Source organism: Aedes albopictus, chromosome 2 (genome assembly GCF_035046485.1).
Source record: "Aedes albopictus strain Foshan chromosome 2, AalbF5, whole genome shotgun sequence".
Taxonomy (NCBI): domain Eukaryota; kingdom Metazoa; phylum Arthropoda; class Insecta; order Diptera; family Culicidae; genus Aedes; species Aedes albopictus.
In genome coordinates this window covers 401,875,207-401,900,394 of record NC_085137.1, presented here as the reverse complement: position 1 = coordinate 401,900,394, position 25,188 = coordinate 401,875,207, and the positions used below count along the sequence as shown (strand labels likewise).

At 41.8% G+C, this 25,188-nt stretch overlaps 1 protein-coding gene across 3 annotated transcripts in view; it reads left to right on the top strand.

Annotated features, from left to right (window-relative positions):
- LOC109407961 (nuclear factor NF-kappa-B p110 subunit) overlaps nucleotides 1-25,188 on the top strand; it is an 82,777-nt gene that overhangs the window by 12,187 nt on the left and 45,402 nt on the right. The window contains exon 1 of one of the 3 annotated variants that reach the window (XM_019681166.3): nucleotides 19,425-20,375. The exons of the other annotated variants lie outside the window; for them this stretch is intronic. Within the exon in view, the coding sequence (XP_019536711.2) occupies nucleotides 20,330-20,375 (46 nt within the window). The 5' untranslated portion in view covers nucleotides 19,425-20,329. Of the gene's footprint in view, nucleotides 1-19,424; nucleotides 20,376-25,188 lie in introns of those variants that run through there. 3 annotated transcript variants of the gene reach the window in all.

Genomic DNA, 25,188 nt, shown 5'->3' with positions numbered 1-25,188 from the left:
ATTGTGTCAGATTCCGAAAATATTCTTCTACTGTAGGTATAAACATATCAATAATGCCTCTTAATGTTTCTGGAAGGCTGAGGGCATTATATAAGCGATCCACGAGAACCCTAAAAGTAAACAGTCCTCGCTTGGGTCTAGGAGGCTTGCTTGAACTGCGAGGAACTTTGGTAGCTTTTTTCTTGCTACCTTGTCGATTATTTCTCTTTGAAGTGTATTTAACAGGCGGAGACGGGGGTGACAGGTTCTTGCTACAACATGGAGCTGAAGCTAGAGGAACCTGATTCTTCGGAGTTTTTAAGTTTACCCCGTCTCCTTTATCATTAGGCAAACTTTTGAGGGAAGACTTTAAAAAGACCTTTCGGCGCAATCCCGGGGAAGATGATGACTTCCTTTTTCCAGGTGCGTGTACCTCCGAAAGAGATCCACCCTCATCAGTTTCGCCATCGTCCTGATCATCGGAAGACAACTCCTGATAGGGATTTTCAACTGGGACAGCTGATTCAGACACGGAATCTGGTGTTTTAAAAGATTTCACCATCTCCGCATATGTCTGTTTGGAGCGCTTTATGATAGAGCGACTCTCATTTCGAATGCGTCTTTTGTAAGCCGGGCAAACTTGCAAGTCGTGTGGATCTCCGCCACAGTAGCTACATTTTTCCGCTTCCTGTGTGCAAGAGTCCTCCAAGTGAGCTTGGTTGCATTTGCCACAACGGGGCTTGTTGTCGCAAAAGCTATCACTGTGACCAAACTGCTTGCATTTGGTACAATTAAAAACCTTCGGCCTAAAAAGATGCACTGGGTAAAAACCACCATCAATTACAACAAATTCCGGGAGGACGGAACCTGGAAAAGTCACTCGAAAAAACGCTGAAGGCGAGTACACCTTTTTATTTCCTTCCATGGAAACCTTAGATAAGCGTTTACAGTCTAGGATAGCCACATCAGGAATTGACCTATTTTTGAATCGACCAAAGCCGGTCTTGATGTCCTCACATGTCAGCATTTCGTCGAGGATCTTCCCCTCCACCTCCACTTCTCGTGCTGGCACATAGACCGCGTATTCAACAGTAAACGCTTCGTGTTGAGCAATTTCATTTGCTGCTTTGTAGCTAGGTGCGGTAACACGCAGCTTGGATGCTTTCACTTGGTGAATAACGGTCCCAGGATACTTACGCGTCAGCTCTCGAGAAATCGAAAGCATATTCAATGGTTTGCATTTGCGCCGGAAATAGACAACCCAAGGTCCAGGCGAAGATGGCTGATAAAACCGCGTACGAGCAATGATATCATTGGGAGGCGTTTCGCCTCCAATCGAATCGTCCATGTGGAAACAAATTTATGGAAAATAACTCAAAAGTGCAAAAGGGGAAGAGAAAAACCTTAAAGTATTTACAGTGCACTTTCTTCCTTAGGACGACAACTGTTTGGTTTGTAAACCAAACAATATTAATAATATATAGAAAAAAAAATAAAGCAAAAAAAAAAAAAAAAAACTTGTACTAATAATATACGAATTCAATTCTTATGTTTATTTTAGCGCACCCTGTAGGATGCAAAAAAAAAACGGTATTGAAAAAAAAAGAAAAAATAGCTAATAAAAAAACAAAAAAAAAATGTTCTGTTATTTACAGTTTGTACACCCTTACCCGTATACAGTAGTTTGGGAACCACTGTTATGGATGTCAAAAAAAAGCACGTGGTCGAATGTGGACTGGGGATACAATAGACAAAAGCGATCAAAACAAATTGGGCGGACAAAAGAGTGTATCGAAAGAGTGATACTTATCTGACCGGAGCAGGTAGATATTTATCACAGGCAGGCAGATGGTAAAGCTGTCCGTCGCGTCTGCCTTCGCACCCGTCGCCGCCGTCCTCTTTGTTGACGGAGGGGCTGATGATGGCGATAATGATGACTTTTGGATGCGATTATTCGTTGACCTTGATGTACGATGATGCAAGCACCTCGCTTCCGCGTTGCGCTGGATACCACCTTGCGACACTACACTTCGCACAAGCAGGAGAACGCACGATATAAAAAACCTTCCGCAATTGCGGGGGAAAAAACTCTACTTCTACGAGGTCTATCGCGTGGTGAGATACGGAGCACACGTCCGACTCGTCCAAGTGCACAACAGGGAATGAGCGTATTTGTCCTATTTGCATAGGAAATCCAGCTAATACCCCGGACAGACATGTGATACGAGTGTGGTTCCTGTACAACGGTACGCAGTGTCAAGTAAATTTTAACAAGACTTACTTGAACTGAGAGAATTTTCAGTATGGCACTCATTTCAAGCGCAATTGTACAGTGATTCTTGTATCACATGTGTGTCATAAGTATAAGACGGGACTGGTATGCGATTCACGGTAGTTCTGCAAAGGCTAGTTTTAAGGCCAGATTCGGAACTCCGTCCGGGCCTGGGGCTTTGCCTACGCTAGGGACTTTGTAATCCGTGCAAGCTCGTTATCGGCGATCCTTCCCTCATCGCCAGCACCAGTTCCCAGTGGTCTTAAGGGGAAATAGATCCTCGACAATCCTCTCCAGAAATTGCACGGTGGGAGCTATCAAACCCTGAGTCTTTGCCATCACGACCCAGTAGACATCACTCCAAAGGGTTTCTTTAGCACTCAGACAAAGACCCTTATAGCAGGTCTTTTTGCTTGCCCTTGACTCGGTCTTGGGCGTAACTTTGACAGTCGAAACTCGTAACTGAGAGCTTCCTCAACCAATTTCATGCACGAGGATACTCTATGTCCAAGGAAATCACGAACATTTTCTTCTCGAAAAGTTCCTGGACCAGCAGGGAGTTGAACATGTTACTCTCATCATAATGATCATGCTGAATGTCCGTGAGCTTACCGTATCGGATATAGGTATAATTCCTTGACATCAACGGCCGTTAATGTCATGAATGAAGTGTATTATCACATTAAGAACCTATTCAATAACTATTTTTCATTTGCCTTTCTCTTCCAGATTGACGAAATGGAAAACCTTCCACCGATGATCTGCGACTTGTGCATCGTCCAGCTGAACGTGGCGTACAACTTCAAACGACAGGCCACCGAATCAGACACGAAGCTGCGTCAGTATCTCATCGAAAATGGAATCGACATAATGAAAGATATCCGTGCCCTGCCAGCGGTCGCAGCCATTCGAGCACCACCAACAACCCAAACGGCCGTCCCGGAACGACTTCTGCCCAATCGAACGAACCAGCGCATCAACTCGACATCTTCCTCATCGATATTCGAGGTTCCACAGTCGACTTCAAACCATGCAGGGACGAAGACCAATGAGAGGACGTACGAGCCTCGGCTGGTCCCCATTCGGATCAAAGTGGAAACCCCGGAAACGGTGGAGCAGTCCTCTGAAACGGGAGACCTTCTGTCCAATTCGACAATTTCGCCATTGAGTTCAGTAACTGCGGGTAATGGCGTTGCTCCGGTGTCCGACGTGACCCTCGTTTCTTCGGGGAAAACAAACAGCACCGTGAACATAGTAGTTGAGTCTTCGCCTAGTTCCAGCAAAAATAGCGGTTCTTCCGATGGTCGTGAAAGTGCAATGGTGATTGTCGACAGCCGAAACATCAGCATGCAAGGCGATGAGGATTACGTGCAAAACATTCTAGGCTCCAATAGCAGTTTGTCCACCAATGCCAGCAAATCTGTGGAAAAAGTCGATTTGGATGCAGAAAAGCCCAAAAAGGACAAACACGTAGAAGATCATGAAGAAAGTCCACAAGAAAGACGACTAAAAACGTTACTTTCCACTCTGAGAATCAACATGGTCAACTCCAGATTTCCCCAGTCAAAACTCAGAACCAAGCCCCGGAAGAAGCTTCAGCAGCTTAAACTCAAACAGCAACCTAAACCCATTGTCGCTTCGCCTAAGTTGACATCCACCAAGGCCACCCCAAAACCTGTTCCTAAACCGGCGACGTCCAAGCCTAAATCACCGCCAACAAAATCGATGCCGAAAATTGCCCGGCGGCACTCGCTGGACCTGGCCCAACTGCTGAACGGAACTCGGGCCAAACGGGAGCAGTCCCGCAAGAACAAAAGCCCCGAGAAATCGAAAAGTCCTCGAAAGGCTCCATCCTCACACGTGATCAGTCCGAACAAGCTGAAATCGCTGAGGGACAAAATGCGAGAGGAACGGGAACGACTTAACGGAACAACCAGTCACAAGAGTAAGGCCGTAGCGATATCACCATCGTCGGCCAAGACGCATGACGACAAGGTTAAGGCGGCTTCCTGACTGCGGATCAAGAGGGAGTCCTGTTGTTAAGCTGTTGAGATTCCCCGAAGGAGATGACGAACAAATTTCAATTCAATGATGCTGTTACGATAGAAATAAGCTAAGATTAGAGGACACCACTCGGATTGTAGAGTATATCATCGGTAGTTTTCCGAATTCTTCGTACATAATAGCACGCAGAGGTGTAGTATGTAGTGCATGTTAACCTGGAAATGTTGACAAGTTGATGTAAATCATCATTTTAAAGCTAGGTTGTACTGTTCTTTATATTTATTCATAAAAAAGCAACGTGCGAACGCAAGTTTGATAGTTCAATTAGTGCCTTGGAGCAGAGTTGATATTTTAGGAAAGTTTAAAGTAAGAGTAGATGTAGAACATCTGATCAATTTACACACACTGACGTTGTTTGCACACAACTGTTTCAATAACACTCATTATAACTGTTAACTGCAAATGTTTTGCTTTCCATTTGAAGAGATTATACCACCCACCAACCGTTAGAACCATGCCCGGCTAATGATATATAATTTATTCGATAGGTCGAATGTAACGCTACTATACTCTATTCCTCGGTTCATGTATGTTTGAACTATTTTATTAAATTTCTACAACACTGCTATGTACCGTTTTGTACACCTTGATACCTGATTACATGGAATTAATAAAGGTGCGGTCAGAACTAAAATAAGGCTATATTGTATGTTATTTCTACTACTATCACAAATTCTAAACTTGAAGAGAAGAACTTAAAAGCACACGCTATGTCCAAAGGAAAGTATTATGAAAATCGAATGTACCTCAAATGTTATTCCATAGGATCGTAGGTTTGGACCTCTAGTTTCAGAATCTGTGCGGTTTAAAATATTTCATCTTGGGTTTTTCGATTTGTTTGATTTTTTCCCTATTTTCCCATACAAATGGCGAAAAAAGTCATTTTAAGGTTTTTTTTTTTTTTTTATCTGTATTAACGAGATTTTTAGCCCTGGGCTAGTTCATCTCGGGTTGATTTCGTCCCATGTAAAAGTGTATGGGAAAAAACCCCAAGATGGATTATTTTAAATCGCACATATTAGTCCTGTTCAACGACGTAGGTTGAACTTGCTCGAACTTGCTCCATCCCGCTCTTTCCCGTTTGTTGACAAATGGGTAAGAGTAGGATGCAGCAACTTCGAGCAAGTTCAACCTACGTCGTTGAACAGGACTATTCTGAATCTAGAAATACGGTTCTAGCGAATAAACTTTGAGGTACATTCACTTTTCATAATACTTCCCTTTGGACATAGCGTGAAGCATTCTTCTTTTCATGACACGCAAAAATACACTGATCAACCCTGGCATCCCAAGAAAAAGATTTTGAGCCCGTTTCAGGCCTCGAACGCGAGTACGGCCGTTGCCCAAGATCTTCATAGTAGATCTAAACGCTAAGGTATACCAAGGGAGGAATTCAAACCGACGATTGTAAAGTTCACCGCCCACCAGCTGACGAACTAAAACGGGCGAAGACTCATCGATTTCGCCACCTTCAAAAACATGGCCAATTATCACCTTTTTCCAACACAGTTTCCCTTATCATTACCGACACTATCGACGTCAGGACCTATCGTGGCGCTTACATCGACTCCGACCACTAGGTGGTGATGGTCAAACTGCGCTTAAAACACTCCGTCATCAACAATGTACGGAACCGACGACGGCATACCCACGGTATAACCTAGACCGGCTGAAGCAACCGGATGTCGCCTCAGCATAAGCGCACAATCTCAAGGCAACGTTTCCACGCACAACCGAAAGCATAATCGGATGTGGAAAGGAGTCGACGGAACGAATGGTTTGACGAGAAATGCAGAGGTTTAAGGGGGATAAGAATACACCGCGGGCGCTAATGCTGCAGCACGGAACCCGGCAGTACGTGAAATGTTACAACGAGAAACGTTAACGCGTGGAAGAAGCGGAGTGCGAGCCAGGTGGAATCCGTGGTCGTGCGGTTAGCGTCGCCAGTCGCGGTTTAGGTGTATTTAAGCCACAAAGTGTGCGTTCGATAATCGATCTCCACTCCAGTAGGAGTACAGTATGCGGCAGGAAAAAATGCGAAAGTGTTTTTCAACTTCAAACCTCATTTTCGTCCATTTGACATTAATCAATCTATGTTTCAACGTTCCATGATCTATAATAGGCTAGTTTTCTGAAAAGTTAATTAAAAAATTTCCCATTTTGGTCACTAACCTTTACAGGGCGGCGCCTGAAGATGAAGACAACCAGAATTTTCAAACCGAAGAAAATCGCACAGGTCGCTAAATTTCGCATCTGATAAAACAAAATTTTTGATTTTCTCTACAATATCATCAAATATATGTACTTATTTCATCTGCTATGTGAAACTACATGGCTCTGGATCAGTGTGGTCTGGTTGTTCATCGAATTTGAGCTAATTTTGTTACTGTTATAGTCATTTTGTTTAATGACCATTGGGCGCGCAGTTTATTGATATCCGCAAATTAGGCCTACATTATTGCGAATCTTTTCTGAAATCCGCATACCGGCCAACAACTCGTGCGCCGACAGCCCATGCGCCGGGTTGTGCGCCATACAAAATGTAAATAAACAAGTGTCAAAATGGTTCGCGCCAAGAGCTCTATCTCTCTTAGGGTTCGGTTCCATTTTTTGTCTAAAACATTGAACTTCCTTATGTCTGGAAATAATGTACAACAAAGATATTATTGACGGTAGCAACGCTTTAACTTCATTAAACCACTGATTAATAGTGATTTGGCTAGTGAAAAACTTGGCGCATAGGCAATCGGCGCGCAAATTGTGCGCTGGTGTGCGGATTTGAGTTAATCGTCGCAAAGTGCCCAACACACATTATACCCTGGCGCGCAACCTAGTGGTCGAAGAGAAACTTGTCGAAATGCTAAAAATTCTCGAGAAGCTCAATATCACATGTTAAACATCAAATGTGCTCATTTTTATTTTTCTGTGCTAGAATATAGACATTGACTGATACACTGTCATGAAAAAATAGTCATATATATCCCATATTTAGCGTGTAATAGTGCCTTGAACCTTTCGCATTTTTTCCTGCCGCACCCTGTATATAGTGTGGTGCGTTGTCTAGTGTTAGATATGTTCAGTCCGTACAGCCTCTGGCTGAAGACAGTGTGGTGCGTCATTCTAAAGAAGAATGGAAATGCTGTGCCGTTCCCAAGAAACATGGAAGTTCTACCAGAAGCTCAACACATTCCACGACGGCTTCTTGCTGCGTGCCAAATATGCAGGGATAAGACGCAGACCTCTTGGTGGACGGTTGTGAGGTGCTCTGAAGATTCACCAGGATTTCACTTTTTAAATGCAGGTCGAACTCGAATGCAGGTCGGAGTCGGGTTTTGGCGCTTCCCAAAAATAAATCTTGGAAACTACAGGGTGCGGCAGGAAAAAATGCGAAAGGTTCAAGGCACTATTACACGCTAAATATGGGATATATATGACTATTTTTTCATGACAGTGTATCAGTCAATGTCTATATTCTAGCACAGAAAAATAAAAATGAGCACATTTGATGTTTAACATGTGATAATGTAGGCCTAATTTGCGGATATCAATAAACTGCGCGCCCAATGGTCATTAAACAAAATGACTATAACAGTAACAAAATTAGCTCAAATTCGATGAACAACCAGACCACACTGATCCAGAGCCATGTAGTTTCACATAGCAGATGAAATAAGTACATATATTTGATGATATTGTAGAGAAAATCAAAAATTTTGTTTTATCAGATGCGAAATTTAGCGACCTGTGCGATTTTCTTCGGTTTGAAAATTCTGGTTGTCTTCATCTTCAGGCGCCGCCCTGTAAAGGTTAGTGACCAAAATGGGAAATTTTTTAATTAACTTTTCAGAAAACTAGCCTATTATAGATCATGGAACGTTGAAACATAGATTGATTAATGTCAAATGGACGAAAATGAGGTTTGAAGTTGAAAAACACTTTCGCATTTTTTCCTGCCGCATACTGTATATGCTGAAACAAGCTGAAATATTGATTGACTGCAGCTGATTACTTATTAATGTTGCCTTGACAAAATGTCCATATTTCAGCTTTTTAGAGCGTTCCGTTCCCCAGAAAAACATCAGGTGTTTGAAAAACATCAGGTCTCGGCTCCGGGTAATCGAGTCCGACCTGTATAGGAGTTTCTCCATTTCTGTAGAATTTCCTACGGGATTTTTTTCAAAATTACTTTCTGAAATCCCTCCAGAAAATTTTTCTGGTATTTCTCCAAAGGTTCTTTCTGGGATTCCTTTAAATAGTTTTTTCTAGAATTTCATCAGAAGTTCTTTTTTTTGATTCTTTAAAGAGTTAATTTTAATATTTTTTCTGGATTGTTCTCCTTCCAATAGTTTCTTTAAAGGATTCCTACATGACTTTGTTTTGGTATTTATGCGTAGTTGAAACACCTGCACCTACTGGAACTTTTATTAGGAATACTTGCCAGAGATTTTCCAAGAGGATTCCATATTTCATCTTTGTTATTCCCCATGACTACTAGATGAATCAGCCTTGGGCTGAATATCTCACAAATAAAGATAATATAATATAATAATATAATATATAATTCACCCCGATTTCTTACTGCGTTTACTGGGAATCTCCCAGAAGTGTCTAGTAATCTTTCAGAAATTCTTTCCTCAAATGTTTAAGAAGTTTCCTCCTGATGTTCTGTATAGAAATCTTGGGGGAGTTATTCCTGAGAATCCTCCAGAAGTTCCTTGTGGAAATCTTTGAGAGATTCCTTCTAGGACTCTTGTATAAGTTCTTTCAAGAAATCATCCAATTCTACCTCGAAGGATACTTTCAGAACTGATGGGATTTCTTTAGGATTTTTTTTGGGAATTCTTAGTTTTTGTTCTTGGAACCCTTCAGGAGAAATCCTAGACTCCTCTTCCCTAGAAAAAACTTATTTCTGAAAGACTAATTCAACTAAAGGAACTTCTGAATTATTTCGTGGCGATTTCTCAGAAGAAATCCATTAAGAAATCTGGAGGAATACAAGGTAGATTCGCTAGTAGGAGTTACTAAAGAAAACCACGGATAACAAGAGAGATCTCCGGTAGAAATTTAAGCCCCGTCGGTAAAGCCTTCAGTACACGCTTTGCCAAGTGTGCAATTTTTTCCGCCAGGCCAACAGTGGTCTCAACATTGACAAAACAACGGAAATGTCAATCGTATGATTTGCTGATGGTTGATGCGTGCGGAAAAGTTTGCACACTTGGCAAAGCGTGTACTGAAGGCTTAAGAAATAGCGACCAGGAGAAAAGAATTTAGAATATCGCGTAATTTCAAGAAAATCGTGTTAAAAATCGCGTGAAATTTATTTCACTTAAAAAGTCTTGTAAAAAAGATTGTAGTGTAAAAATGATCGAGCCATTCTACAAAACGACAAAATTGTTGTTGATGGTATTGATATTCACGTGTAACTTCCTTCCACCTCCTGTCAGATTTTCATTAATTAAATTGACTCGGTTTAATTTTTCTATTGCACTATTGGGTTAATTTTTCTCTTGTTCAAATAAGAAGAAAAATTATGCGTGAAAGAAAGCATAAATTACAATTATTTACAGCTGAATTTGAAATGTGATGGAAGCTACTGTGGCGTATACGGTGGTTGCTTCAAATTCATTCATGGATTTTTTTTTTGTTTTTATTAACGTGTATTTTAACATTGAGCTAATTCTACACTTCATTCATGGATTCATTGCCCTAAAGATTAATATTAAATTATAAATAACTCGTGTTCGAGGAAACAAATTTGACAAAAACTTTAGTGTTGACAAAAACGGAATGAACGACAGTATCTACACCGTTTTGGGCATGTGGGTTCGGAAACGGCGTTTTGTTCGTGCGTGCCCGCGTTTTCGCACAATGCGTGACCGTATGCTTGTCACATGAGGGGAGGACACAACTCCGGACAATCTTGTTTGGCTGGAACGTCGTTTCAACGGCTATTACCCACATCGTCTGGGGTCAACAGAGGAGGTGGCGCGTGGACGCGGAGAATGGCTAGTTCAGATGCGACACAAGAGGCGGTCCAGGGATTCGGAGTTGGCTTCGTATGTAGGTCATACCTGCGGTCGAGATCGACCCTTACAGCGATTAAGTGGCCGCGGAGAGGAAATCCTGGTAGCGTTGTTATCGTGGCATAGGTCTACTAGGTTGGATCCGAGCCCGTGGTTGGAAAGGGGTCCTTGGCAAGGTCGGGCCAGGTGGAGGCCCCATGTTGGCACGTCCTTCTGTGTGCTGGATGATAGGGCCTCTGCGGTGTGTAGGAGAACTTTATGTGTGACGGAGAAGGATGAACCACGAGCTAGCTGCAATCTACGGCGAAACTAGCATCCCGAATGTGGCCAAAGCCGGAAGGATACGGTGGGCAGGGCATGTTGAAAGAATGCCGGACAACAACCCTGCAATGTTGGTGTTCGCTACCGATTCGGTTGGCACAAGAAGGTGTGGAGCACAAAGAGCACCGTGGGCGTGACCGAGGATGGAGAGCGACACATTTAATTAGACCACGTGGCGTTATTCACTTCTTTCTCCTACCATGCGTCTCCATCTCAAGCCTCTTGGTGTATCCTTCTTCAAGTGACAAAGTGTGCAGAAGACCGACCACGATAAGTCAGTATCACAATTTTTCCAAGTGACGCAACCAAAACGCTAAAATTAAAAATCCCTTTTTACAGGTAAGGACCACCCTGTATCACAATACGTAAATACAGTAGACGTTCGATCGGTGCAAACGGTTTATCTGCAATGCTTTTTAAGTGCAAGTCCGCTAAGTGCAACAATTTTGCAGTTATCGCACCGCTATCCGTCAAAATGAAATTGAGTTGTCCAAAAAATGTCTCACGAAACCTAATGCAACCCTATCCATATACGTGAGAACAAAAGATGTTTACAAAGTTCTTACAGATAGATTAGCACGGGAAATCTGAACACAAACCACTACCACATAGGAATTTGGATTGGTCAATGTCAACAGCCATGCAATGTTTTTCGCATGCAGTTTTGTTGCAGTGCGATGTTTTCCGAATGCATATTGGTTGCATAGAGATAAGTGACATTTCAACACACGAACACTAGCGCAAATTTTTCCTCACACAAAAGTGCACGCCGATTGAAAGGCTATTCAGATTGCATATGCAAATATTACCCTATCGAATTGGGTAAAACGGGTAAATAATGATAAAACTAACGTCCGGGGCAAGAGTGCAAATATTTTCCTCGCAGTTTTACAACTACATCTACAAAAAAGGCACGCATACATTTGAACGTGATTACCTCTATTCTGCAGCAACTGACAGTTCTTTGACGTCTGTCAGTTGTTGCAGTTGTCGAATTTCATTCGATAAGTGAAACGTAAACATGTTGCAGTTATCGAACGTCTACTGTAATTGCTGTAAGAGCATGCTGACTGGGTCTTCGCAGAAGTTACCAACAAACTTGCGATTTATCGTTGGATGATTGCTTTTTGATAAGATATCCCATTTAGGTTTAGGTAGTTGAACGATTTTCATCTACTCTCCTTGAACTTGCATGTTTTCTTGTATATACTCCATTCAACGACTTAAATGGGGGCCCGTCACTCATGGCATGTGTAAGCTGATTGGTTCCATTCCATGGTTACTAACGACCATGCGTTTCCAGATTCAAAGAGCGTGTGTATATATGTACCTATGTCCTATACGCTTCGGTCTAAGTTACCACCTATGCGGACCAAATAGCTCCTACATGGAGGGATTGCTGTTCATTTCTAGGAAGTTTTTCCTCTCCACTTGTGATACTGATAGTTTTGCTCGCGTATAGATTGCCGCGAGAGCGAGAGTGAGTGCGTGAGTCTTACGGCTGCTGCTGCGCGAACTATATGGCGACGCGGACAATTCACCAGAACAACGACGAACGGCGGCACTAATGATGATGTCATTTCACGAGGCCCTATAGGAGAGCCACTGTTCTCCATACAATGAAACGAAAGCGCAAACAAGTGGTTCTGTCCGGGGAATCACACGACGATCGACCGCAAATGAGTCTCCTCCCGAGTGGGGGAGAGTAGTAAATCTTCGAAGATCATGACACGTGGGATGATGTGTTTCTATAGATCTTCATCAGCATGAAATTGTAGCAAGAAAAATATTATCATACAAATGATAACCTTGGGATTTACATTTTAAGCTCAACATGTTTGAAGGTAGTTTGTATTCCCATTATGCTATGTGTGATCTATGAGGGTCAATAGCGGAATACAGAACTCCGAAAATGTTTAATGCAAATCTATATGCTACTAATATCGGCCAGTCGTGGTGGAATTTTTTTTCAATCAAAAAAAATATCGTCAATCATAGCTACCAACATAGGCGCTCACATGTAACGTATACATAGTTGGGATGGGGGTGAAACCGAGAAAAGTCCAACAACAAAATTACAGCAAATCAAAAGCATGATTTGTATTCAGCAACAAATTGATATCAAAATTTGGTATCAGTTTATCTTTACTAAATTTGATTTCAAATATTTTTTTCTGTTTGCTGTCATTTCAAATTAATGTAAATAGGGTATTGGTTCGCTTGGAAACGCTGATTGTTTTGTTTCTTATTTTTGTATTTTTCTGTAAGAAGTGAGCACCCATGAAAACAAAAAGAACGGAATCAATCGATGTCGTTAATTGCTTGTTTTCGAAAAGGATGAATATGGGAGCATGAGATGATTACGATGGCACACATACCCTATTAAGTGTTAGAATAGTTTTGAATCCTTTAGTAAGTAATCCTAGGAATATATGAGTTAAAGACCACTCCTCGAGGCCGGATGCATCATTAAGGGACTTGGCCCATCGCTTAAGCCAAGTACAACAACAACAACAACAACAAGTAGCAGTCACGTTGGAATCAATTAGTCGTCACCAGTCCAATCCATCTGCTTCCCTAGCATAATCCGACACCACACAATACGTTGCACTTAGATACTGTTCTGCGCATGCAGCAACGACGATGATGACGACGCCGACGACGACGATAGCACCGATGGCATGTTGGTAGAAAGCTAGGTCAGCAATTAGGGCTTTGATGGTAGGTTAGGAGTAATTTTAAATTGAATAAACGCGCACTTCAGTTTTAGGCGCAATCGAGTTAACAAGTGTCTTGTTTTACCCTTCTTACACCCATAAGAAGGGTATAAATCGAAAAACCGTTCGAAAAACCGACTTCCGATCCGAGGCCCGCAGTGCCGAGTCTCATATACCAATTAACTCAGCTCGACGAACTGAGCAAATGTCTGTGTGTGTGTATGTGTGTGTTCGTATGTTACAAAAAAAGTCACGCACGTTTCTCAGCCGTCTGATGATTTGGATTATCTTAGTTGCAAATGAAAGCTACAACATCCTAGTAGAACCCTATTGAATTTTATTACGATCGGACATTTGGTTACCGAGATATCTTTCGAAGAGTACTTTGAAGTAATATAGGTTAGCTTTTTGAGAGATTTTTGAAATTTGGCATATTGATGAATATCTCAGCCGTCTGTCAGCCGATTTGAGTTCTCTGGGCAGCATATGAAAGCTACAACATCCTAGTAGAACGCTCTGAAATTTTATTTCGATTGGACATTTGGTTACTGAGATATCTTTCGAAGAATACTTAGGAGTTATACAACTAAACTTTTTGAGATTTTTAACAAAGTGTATCATACTAAATATCTCAGCCGTGTATCAATCGATTTGGGTTCTCTTGGCACCAAATGAAAGCTACAATATCCTAGTAGATTGCACAGAAATTTTATTAGGATTGGACATTTGGTTACAGAGATATCTTTCGAAGAGTACTTAGGATTTATTCGACTAAGCTTTTTGAAATTTTTGACCAAATGTATTATAATAAATATCTCAACCTTCTGTCAACCAATTTGGGTTCTCCTGGCACCGAATGAAAGCTATAACATCCTAGTAGAACCCTATACAATTTTATTAGGATTGGACATTTGGTTATCGAGATATCTTTCAGAGTACTTGGGAGTAATACAGGTTAACCTTTTGAGAGATTTTTGACCAAGTGTATCATAATAAATATCTCAGCCGTCTGTCAACTGATTTGGGTTCTCTTAGCACCAAATGAAAGCTACAGTATCCTTGTAGAAGGCCCTGAAATTTTATTTCGATTGAACATTTGATTACTGAGATATCTTTCGTATTTCAGTATTTCAATAAATTCCTTTTTAGTTTTTTACCCTTCTTACACCCATAACAAGGGTATAAATACCGCTCGAAAAATGGACTTTCGATCTGAGGAGCGCAGGGCCGAGTCTCATATACCAATCAACTCAGCTCGACGAACTGAGCAAATGTATGTGTGTGTATGTATGTGTGTGTGTTAGGGTGGCTCAAGCTTGTCTGGAAAAAAACACATGTCAAAAAGTTCGATGGCCCCCCTCCTCATTTCGTTCTATATTACGCCACGATGCTCTGGTAAAATTTTCAGCTCAATCCGTTAAAATTTGGGCGATGCTAAACTCGTTTGAAGTTAATATTGGAGTTTATATGGGAAAATATCATTTTTTGCATTTTTCTCTTTAGAGGCACTAATTTTTCTTAAACCACGTAATCAATCCTATAGAAATGTAGCCTAAGATATGCCGAATAACTTTGTCGAAGACCGCAACGTGATCAGACACTTGCGAAATAAGCTATAGCCTAGACAGTACGAGCCCATTCAATGAGATTTTATTGCTATTGTTATTCCTTTACATGTTAAGTGTTAAGCACCACCAGATGGTCTGCATGTAATAACTTTTCTTACGAGCTTCGGATGACTTTGCGGTCTTCGGCAAAGTTTTTCGGCACATATAAGACTATAGTTCTATATAATTGGTTATGTGTTTTAAGTAATAGCGCCCCTTATGAGAAAAATGCAAAAAACGATGTTTTCCTATATAAACTCCCATGCAAACTTCAAATGAGTTTAGCACCGCCTAAATGTTAATGGATTGAGCTGAAAATTTGACCAGAGCATCGTTGCGTAATATAGTGTGTGTGTGTGTGTGTGTGTGTGTGTGTGTGTGTGTGTGTGTGTGTGTGTGTGTGTGTGTGTGTGTGTGTGTGTGTGTGTGTGTGTGTGTGTGTGTGTGTGTGTGTGTGTGTGTGTGTGTGTGTGTGTGTGTGTGTGTGTGTGTGTGTGTGTGTGTGTGTGTGTGTGTGTGTGTGTGTGTGTGTGTGTGTGTGTGTGTGTGTGTGTGTGTGTGTGTGTGTGTGTGTGTGTGTGTGTGTGTGTGTGTGTGTGCGTTTATTACAAAAAAAAAAGTCACGCACGTTTCTCAGCCGTCTTGGATCCTATTTGGATTCTCATAGTTGCAAATGAAAGCTACAACATCCTAGTAGAACCCTATTGAATTTTATTACGATCGGAGATTTGGTTACCGAGATATCTTTCTAAGAGTACTTTGAAGTAATATAAGTTAGCTTTTTGAGAGATTTTTGACATTTGGCATATTGATGAATATCTCAACCGTCTGTCAACCGATTTGAGTTCTCTTAGCAGCAAATGAAAGCTACAACATCCTAGTAGATTGCCCAGATATTTTATTAGGATTGGACATTTGGTTACTGAGATATCTTTCGAAGAGTAGGGTCTGGACCATTTGGGCAGGAGCACCTATTTTGGGCACTTGTTGCTGTAACTCAGTCAATTACAAATCAATTGTTATGAAATTTTGTACATGGCTAGATACTGTGCTTATCTTACCGTATTTCAAAAATTAAGTCAATTGGCTGAGCTACAGTAGCAAGTGCCCAAAATAGGTGCTCATGCCCAAATGGTCCCAGACCCTACTTAGGAGTTATACAACTAAACTTTTTGAGATTTTTAACGAAGTTTATCATACTAAATATCTCAGTCATGTGTCAATCGATTTCGGTTCTTCTAGCACCAAATGAAAGCTTTAACATCCTAGTACAACCCTATACAATTTTATTAGGATTGGACATTTGGTTATCGAGATATCTTTCAAAGAGTACTTGGGAGTAATACAGGTTAACCTTTTGAGAGATTTTTGACCAAGTGTATTATAATAAACATCTCAGCCGTCTGTCAACCGATTTGGGTTCTCTTAGCACCAAATGAAAGCTACAGTATCCTTGTAAAAGGCCCTGAAATTTTATTTTGATTGGACATTTGGTTACTGAGATATCCAGGCCCGGATTAAGGATTGTGGGGGCCCGGGGCCAGAACGGATTTGGAGGCCTCTTGGAGGTACAAATGCCATGAGCAAATAAGCTTTTCTTTGTTTTTGTTAATGTTTTGCAAGCAAAAAGGTTTTTGTGGGGGGCCCGTTTGCTTCAGATCACTGCGTATGTCATTCACGGCATCGGAAACATCCCTAATTTCCTCTTCGCATCCAGACTTGAAGTTGGTCAACTGTTGTTCAACCCCGGTAATTTTCTGCTCCAATTCCGTTTTACATTGCTCGATCTTCCCTTCCGTATTTTAGAAGCTGGCTTCCCAACTAACAATCACCAGCCGCTAACAAGCATGCATGCTGAATTGTTGCTTTATAACAGTAATTATAGCTGAACTAGAATTATGCTGAACACATTACTGTACAAATGCTATTTCAATTGAAAAAGTAGCCAATGTTCAACTTTTCGTATTGGTAATTGGTATTTGGTAATTGGTAATTGGTATTCGTATCGTAATTGGTAGTTGACTGCTCCAGCGGCTTTGTTGTTTTTCAACCGGCCAACCTTCTCTTCAATCTCTTGGAGGTCAGGGGCCGGAAAATCTTTCGTCCTGGGCACATACTCCTAGATCTGTTACCACGCCACCTTCGGTACTTGCAACGTCGCCATTGAGGTGCTCATCGTAATGCTGCCGCCACCTCTCGACCACCTCACGTTCGCTCGTGAGAATATTCCCGTGATTATCTCGGCACATGTCGACTTGTGGCACAAAGCCTCTGCGCGAGCGTTTCAGCTTCTCGTAGAACTTTCGTGTGTCCTTAGCGTGGTACAGCTATTTCATCGCTTCGCGATCTCGTTCTTCCTGCTGGCGCTTCTTCATCCGGAAGACTGAGTTCTGCCTGTTCCGCGCCTGTCTGTAACGTGCCTCATTCGCTCTCGTACGGTGTTTCAGCATTCTCGCCCATGCTGCATTCTTCTCGTTTTTTAACTGTTCACATTCGCCGTCGTACCAGCCGTTTCGATGATTCGGAGTCCCGAAGCCTAGTGCTGTAGCCGAGGTACTACCTATGGCGGATCGGATGTCCCTCCAGCCATCTTCAAGTGTAGCTGCGCCAAGCTGCTCTTCCGTTGGTAGGGCCACTGCTAACTGCTGCGCGTAGTCTTGAGTCACTTCTACGTTACGCAGCTGCTCGATGTGGAGCCGCGGCGTTCGACTTCGACGCGTGGTGATAACTGTCGAAAGTTTTGAGCGCATGCTACAGCGAACAAGTAGTGATCCGAATCTATATTCGCACTGCGGTATGTGCGGATATTGGTTATATCCGAGAAGAATTTACCGTCGATTAGAACGTGGTCGATTTGGTTTTCTGTTTGATGGTCGGGTGATCTCCAGGTGGCTTTGTGGATATCTTTGCGGGGGAAGAAGGTGCTTCTTCGCTGGCGCATCGCTGGCCGTTGTCATTCGATACGGCGTGCAGGCTGTTTCGCCCGATTACCGGTCTGTACATTTCCTCCCTTCCTACCTGCGCGTTCATGTCGCCGACAACTATTTTCACGTCACGCGGCGAGTAACCATCGTTTGTTTGCTCTAACTGCGCATAAAACGCTTTATTCTCGTCATCGGGTCTCCCTTCATGTGGGCAATGGACGTTTATGATGCTGTAGTTGAAGAAACGGCCCTTAACTCTCAACTTGCACATCTTTGCGTAGATCGGCTGCCACACGATCATACGTTGTCGCATCGTGTCCAACACTATGAATCCAGTTCCCAGTTCATTGGTGGTGCCACAGCTTTGGTAGAAGGTAGCCGCTCGATGCCAGCTTTTCCACACTTTCTGTCCAGTCCAACAAAGTTCCTGCAACGGCACGATGTCGAAGTTGCGGGGATGTAGTTCGTCGTAAATTATCCTGTCACATCTTGCGAAACCTAGTGACTTGCAGTTCCATGTTCCAAGTTTCCAATCGTAGTCCTTATTTCGTGGCGTGGGTCTTTGCCGATTGTATCGAGTCGTATTTTCTCCTATGTTATTCACAATGGGGATTTTTACGGGTGGCTTATTGGGCCTACGCCAACACTCCTGTCTCGCCGGAGGGCCATCGTGCCAGTTCTGTTTAACGTCCCAACCAACACTGGGACGATCACGTTGATGGGGCTACCACTTTGGATCTAGCTGGGCGTGGTGCAGCGTTTCTTACTCAGCCGCTGGATGCCAGAACAGCCGCTGTTTGAGCCGCACCTCCTTGGTGAACAGACACTCGGATCGTACCTCCTCAATCTAGGTGAAGTCAGAAGGACAACAGTGCCCAGGCTGCACTACCAGCTAAGCACACAACTCTTAGCTGGCGGTCTTTGTCATCGCTTGACCCGTGGAAGGTAGGAACTTGTGAGGACCAGAGCTATGTTGGACACTCTCCTTATCGACTCACCATTTTGCAGCCCAAAGAAGATCGCGATCAATCATTGTGAAAAAAATAAACACTAAGTGACGAAACTGACGACGGGTATGCCCTAAAAGTAGGTAAAGTATTTTTCTAGATGATCTTCAGATATTGGATTATGAAGAACTTACATTTAATTACTCTGATCTTATGCTTTATTTGTCAACTAATGATCGTCTAGATGGAGTGACCGGACGGAGATTAAAGCTATTTACTCTTCTTATAATATACAGATATCATTTTCATGGTTAACCAGAGCGTGATAGGGGTCTTCATTTTTTTAAATACTACATTCCTATCCGGTTATTTACTGTTTACTACTATGTTGTAAAGTTGATCTTTCATTACTAAATGTTAAACCAAATTGTGTGGTTGTGAATAAGTCTATCTCCCAAATCAGGCGTTCATCAGTAACAACCTTCTGGTCGGGACCTGCGAATCGCAACGCCACACATAGGGCTGAACCATCCACAGCTCCAGCCAGCAGCAGCAGCAGTTAATACGCTGAACGTGATGCGCGTCTGTGTGCTCGTCATCGTCGTCGTCAGCTAGCTAATTAAGATGCATTCGCGGTTTAGCTACTTGTTTGGTTAAGTTTTGTACATTACCCGATCATCGCATGTGTGTGATTCAGATGAGATTGTTCCTGTTCTTGACGATCGATTTTTTCGTAAGTGCTCCTGATGCTGATGGCTGAGCTGTGCACTTGATCAGTAGCCGGCCGAACTCGTCCCGGTCAGTGTTGATCCTGAGCTTGAACGGCTTAGTTGCTTAGTCGAGCGCCGGGCATCAGGTTTCGCGTGTGTATCTCGGTTCGCTGTCGTCGTCGTGGTCGTCGTGTGAAGAGCTTTCGGAAGTCGATAAATGTTTGCGATACCGGGGCAGAGCTTTCAATCGCGCATCAGTTGACGGACTAAGAGTATACAAAATTGCTGCGGAGAAGATAAGCAAAGTGTGATCACACTATATTTAAAACATATGTGTTAAAGTGCTGATTAGTTGTTGTGGCTGTGTGTGGCGTTGGGTTTTCGATTGAGAATTCCAAGAAATGTTTTGAGTTTTTTTTTATGCGCCCGGCTGTTCGGTATGATAAGAGAGCGAGCAATTTAATCGACTACTTAGTCGCTGGCAGAATACTTTTCGTTCCGTGGATTATTTGTTGCACATACTACGGCGTGTAGACTACAGGGAGACTCGAAGGTCTTCCACGCTTGGTTGAACAGGTCGTCGGGGATCAGTTTCGTCAGTTTAGTGCGGTTGGAGAATAGATTCGTACCTATTCTCTGTTGACTTTCACCGTTTCAGTGACATCCAGGTGATAAGCACCAATAGGTGTGCGTTCGTGTTTGTTTGCAAAAGTGTGAAAAAGTGATAGGAAGTCATCACCGGAGTGGCAGTGTACGGCAGTCATCATGTCAACTTTACTGAATTTGGATAGCTACCGGCATGAGTTATTCGGTGAGTGATTATCACAATATATACAGACACGCAAACATGTCAGTGAGCTTGAAGATCTTCTCGGAAGTAATCAAAATGTGTCCATTCATCTGTCACCTATATATGCCGCTCTGTTGAAGTTGAAGAGACTGTATTTATTCGAAGAACAAGCTGTGGGGGAAATACGTTGAACCTGGCTTTGTTGTGCTTGCTGTCGGAATAGCAAAACCAGTTTGAGCGAGGGAACTTCTGAGTTTGCTTTTATGATAACCATAAATCTGGTAAATATTTATTTCTGCACGAGCCGTTGCTCATTCGTATCCGAGATGCGTTTGCCTTTGACTGAAAGGATAATGTTTTTAACTTCGATGCGATGATGTTGAAGATATTGTTGACGGTAATTAGCGTTTTCCGGTACACCTATTTTGATTTTAGTTGCAGTTTATAAGGCTGAATTGTCTAGAATAGATGTAAACATTAATTAAACGAATGGTGAATTGCTTCTCGAAAAAACTTGTTTTCTCATTTTTTAAAGAACAAAACAAACAGCGGTTTAAACCTTGTTGTTTTAAGTGAGATTCATATGAAAGTACCCTAAACATACCCATTTCAATGAAAATTGCAAAATTCAAATGACTGGTACTCAGTAAATTTGCAACGGATTTAACAATTTTTTACCAATCTTCATAATTTTGCAAAACTAAAACTCTAGAAAGTATATTAGGACTTGTTGAACGCATTGGCCACTACCAGAGGAACACTTCGGGAATCTGGTTCCTCCGGGGAAATGGCCAGATTTAGATTTTTTTTTTTCTGAATCCGGTTATGCTACATATCAAACTTTGTGATTTTGTAAAACAACTACTCTAGAAGATATTTCAGGACGTTTTGGACATATTTGTCACTATAAGAGGTGCTTCGAGACACGGATGGCATGCTCCTCAGTGTGTTTGCAAGTGTGCGCGGTTTTAGTACGAAAATGAGCTGCACTGTGCGCATTTTCAGTGTGGAATGCAATCCCTGTTCCGAGAACCTGGTGCCCACAGGGTTGTCACCAGTTCGTGATTTTTTTTTCTGAACCAGGTCTTGCTACATTTCAGGACTGTTTTTGTTCAGGATGTTTTCGACGTTTATTTTGGGTTACTTTACCTATTCTTATGATTCTTCTATTTGATTTCTCCATGAGTTGTTTCTAGGATTAACCGAGGTGCCTAACTGCCTATTTTTCAATTCCTACAAAGTTCCACCAGCAGGAATTGAAATTTCCTCAATAAAAATATATTCTGGGTCATACTTTCTGAAATTCCTCCACGCGTTCCTACTGAGATTCGCCAAGATTTTTCTTTGGATATTTTGGATAGAGTTCATCCAGAGTTTTATTCAGAAGCTCACATTTTTAATGGTTTATGCTGGTGGATGTTGCAGGAGCTGACGATCGTATTCTACGAGAAAGGCATTATCACCGTTAGGCAAGGATAACGGTGTAACTTACGGAGTGTAACTTACATTCACCTCGTGGAGAGTTGCCTTCGCAGCTCCTTCACGACTTCGGTATGCGTGTGCTACCCCTACTCTATTCGGCAAACTTTTAGACAAAACCACAAGGCAAAAGTCGTCCATACATCTTTTCTTGATTGCATGCTTCTGAGCTGAGAAAACATCAAGTGAGTGTAACTCTCTGCCAGGGATGGGAACACTCACTTGCAGAGAGTTACACTCACTTGATTTTTTTTTCTGAGCCTAGAGGCGTGCAATCATGAAATGGTGTATGGACGACTTTTGCCTTGTGGTTTTGTCTAAAAGTTTGCCAAATAGAGTAGGTGTCGCACACGCATATCAAAGTCGTTACAGAGCTGTGAAAGCGACTCTCCACGAGGTGAGTGTAATTTACATTCACCTCGTGGAGAGTTGCCTTCGCAGCTCCTTCACGACTTCGGTATGCGTGTGCGACCCCAACTCTATTAGGCAAACTTCTAGACAAAACCACAAGGTAAAAGTCGTCCATACACCATTTCTTGATTGCACGCTTCTGAGCTGAGAAAACATCAAGTGAGTGTAACTCTCTGTAAGTGAGTGATCCCATCCTTGCTCTCTGCAAGTGAGTGTTCCCATCCTTGCCGTTAGGTGAATTAATCTGGGAGGTTTTTACGTAAAAATAAGTGTATAAATAATCGACTTGTTCGGTACCAAAGAGTTGGTAATTTTCAAATCTTCATGCAAAATAAGTATATGAGATTTTCAAACTAATGTCACAAATTCCAAACATTTCCAAGCAGAAATGCATGTCGAAGAAGAAATGCGTTGTTCAAAAAAGTCACGAATAAAAATAGTGCGTATAATCTCTGGTTCCGGATTTTCACGAGTTGCATTGCCAATGTGGGAGCCAGGGGGTTACAATCTTGAAGGGACCCTTTTTCAAAATAACCTATTCTTAAATTCATTTTCTTGAATTTATACTCATTTTCCGCTTTTTGCCTAGTATAAACTGCTGAAACAGGGTATAAGAATACGTTTTTCCTTTTCAGTAGTACAGAAATTGTATTGCTGTGTGCATTCAAAACGCAAATATCAAATGCGAGAGCACCAAATGCGGTAAGATTCTGTAACAAATAACCCGATGTCAGTAATTATTTAGCACTATATTAGCATTATATGTGCACACAGGACATCCGTGTTACCAAATATTTTGACAGATCAACCATGTGTTCGATACTCACGTGCAGTGGTGAGAACGACACATACGGAAACAGGTTATTGTCTGTAACTTCAACAACCGCTAAGTCAGTGGCAGGATTAATTATTGAAATTTTCTACTTTAGCGGTGTTTTGCGGTAATTCCATCCCAAGTAACAATCAGCATGCCTTGAAGGTTTATTCATGTTTTATCCTGGTTTTATACGAGCATGTCAAAAAGCTAGTTGTTCTAAATTAGTTTTATGTGGTAGTTTTTTACTTTGAACCTGTGGCGTTCCATAAAACTATCATATAACTTTTGCTATAAACATCTTCAATTAAAGACTTGCAAGTAGACATGAATTGGTTTTATCACTTTGTAACCTACTCCTTAGTTCGAGGTCCAAAAAGCAAGGAAAACTACGGGTTCGGTTACTGGTACTCAGTGACTTAAGCGCCACCTTCTTGCGAAGGGCCACTGGTACGGTTTAAGTCCGGCCAAAAGACTCCTATGTCAGGGCAGGTAGGATTTCCCAAACTCCACAGTTCACTTCACCAATCAATCTCTAACTCAAAGAACAATTACAATACCGGAGACCCAACTTCTTACCTTAAGACTCAAATAAATTCACTTATACCAATAGCAAAAACCACTTAAATTTACTCTTACCTTTTCTAACGAAATTCGAGCACTTTATGGAGACGCACGGTCACTAGTGAAAGTATAACGAAAGAAATCAAGAAACGAACCCCAAAACTAATTCTAAAACTATTCCCAAACTACGAAGTAAAAAAATGCAAATTCAATTCTAATTCAAGGATTTAATAGGCGAAAGAGTGTTAAACAAAAACTTTAAAGGACTACGAACTAACTTTTACTTTGTGCTATTTACAATATTTACAGGGATTTTCTTCGAGCTCATGAGTGCAAAATCTAACGGGCTTACTTGAGGGCCAGCTGGCATATGGTTCCACCGTAGGAAGGTCACACAGGGCGTCGACGTACTCGTTGTTCGGTCCTGGTTCCAATCGTCGTGTCTAGCGTGGCCGCACAGCGGATTCGACGGGACTATATAGGCCCCGGAATCGGAATGGGTGTGGATAGGCTGCTTGCCACCTAGCGACGACCGAGTGTCCTGACGGTACGGACTCGGATTCCTGCCCAAACACCCACGTTGAATGGGATTTGGCACCTGTTCAACGTAACTATTGTAATGCCCAAGCACTCGCACATTTTCAAATAAAAAAATAGCTTACCGTATATCCAACCGATTTTTGCTCGACACTCTTTTTTACTTAAATGAACCACAAACCGAAAACGAAATAGCTATACGTAGTCAGGGAAAGTATTACAATTAGTCACAACTTATTTTGCAAACACTATGTAGTTATACGTACTTCACCGTTCAAAAATGCTATCACCCGCGAGTAACTTTGGCTTAAACACCTTTAAAATTGATCTAAACTGATCTTCACTCGCCAACGGTTTCCACAAGAGTAACTCCAATTTCGTTTTGAGTATAAATCAAAGCCCCAAAGTCGACCCACTGCTATTGTTTTCGTCTTTTGAATTTTGATTGGCTGAAAGTTGGTTTCCGGTTTTTCTTTTATTGATTTCTCTGAATTCTGATTGGTTGGAAAAGGTATCCGATGAAAATGGTATCCGGTCAGGAATTTTCAAATCAATCGAGCAGCTAATCGAGCATCGCTGCTGGATTATCGATTATGCGCCCTTGAATATGCAACCCGATTAATTCAACTCAGACTGGTTCTAATAATGACACACAGAGCTCACCACCGGCTAAAACGATAAAATCAACATACAAGCTAGCATACAAGCAACATAGTGAAGGCTGGTATGCAGCTACAAACTTGAACGAACATATTAAAAACTTGTGTGTAATTTCTTTATTAATATTAAATATAAAAAACTATGTAACAATTACATTCGTTACAACTTATTATATACCATTTCAATAAAACTTGCATTTGCGGTTGTTGTCGGAGAGATTTTTTTGTAAACAAATACACAAAACTGTGAGGCAATGCATAAAACCAACACAAGATTTCGTGGCCGTAACATAAACCAAAAAAATGCTGTGATAAAACCGCTAGTTCTATCATGAGCGCAGTTATGACTACCTCAGGAGGGTTAGCCCTA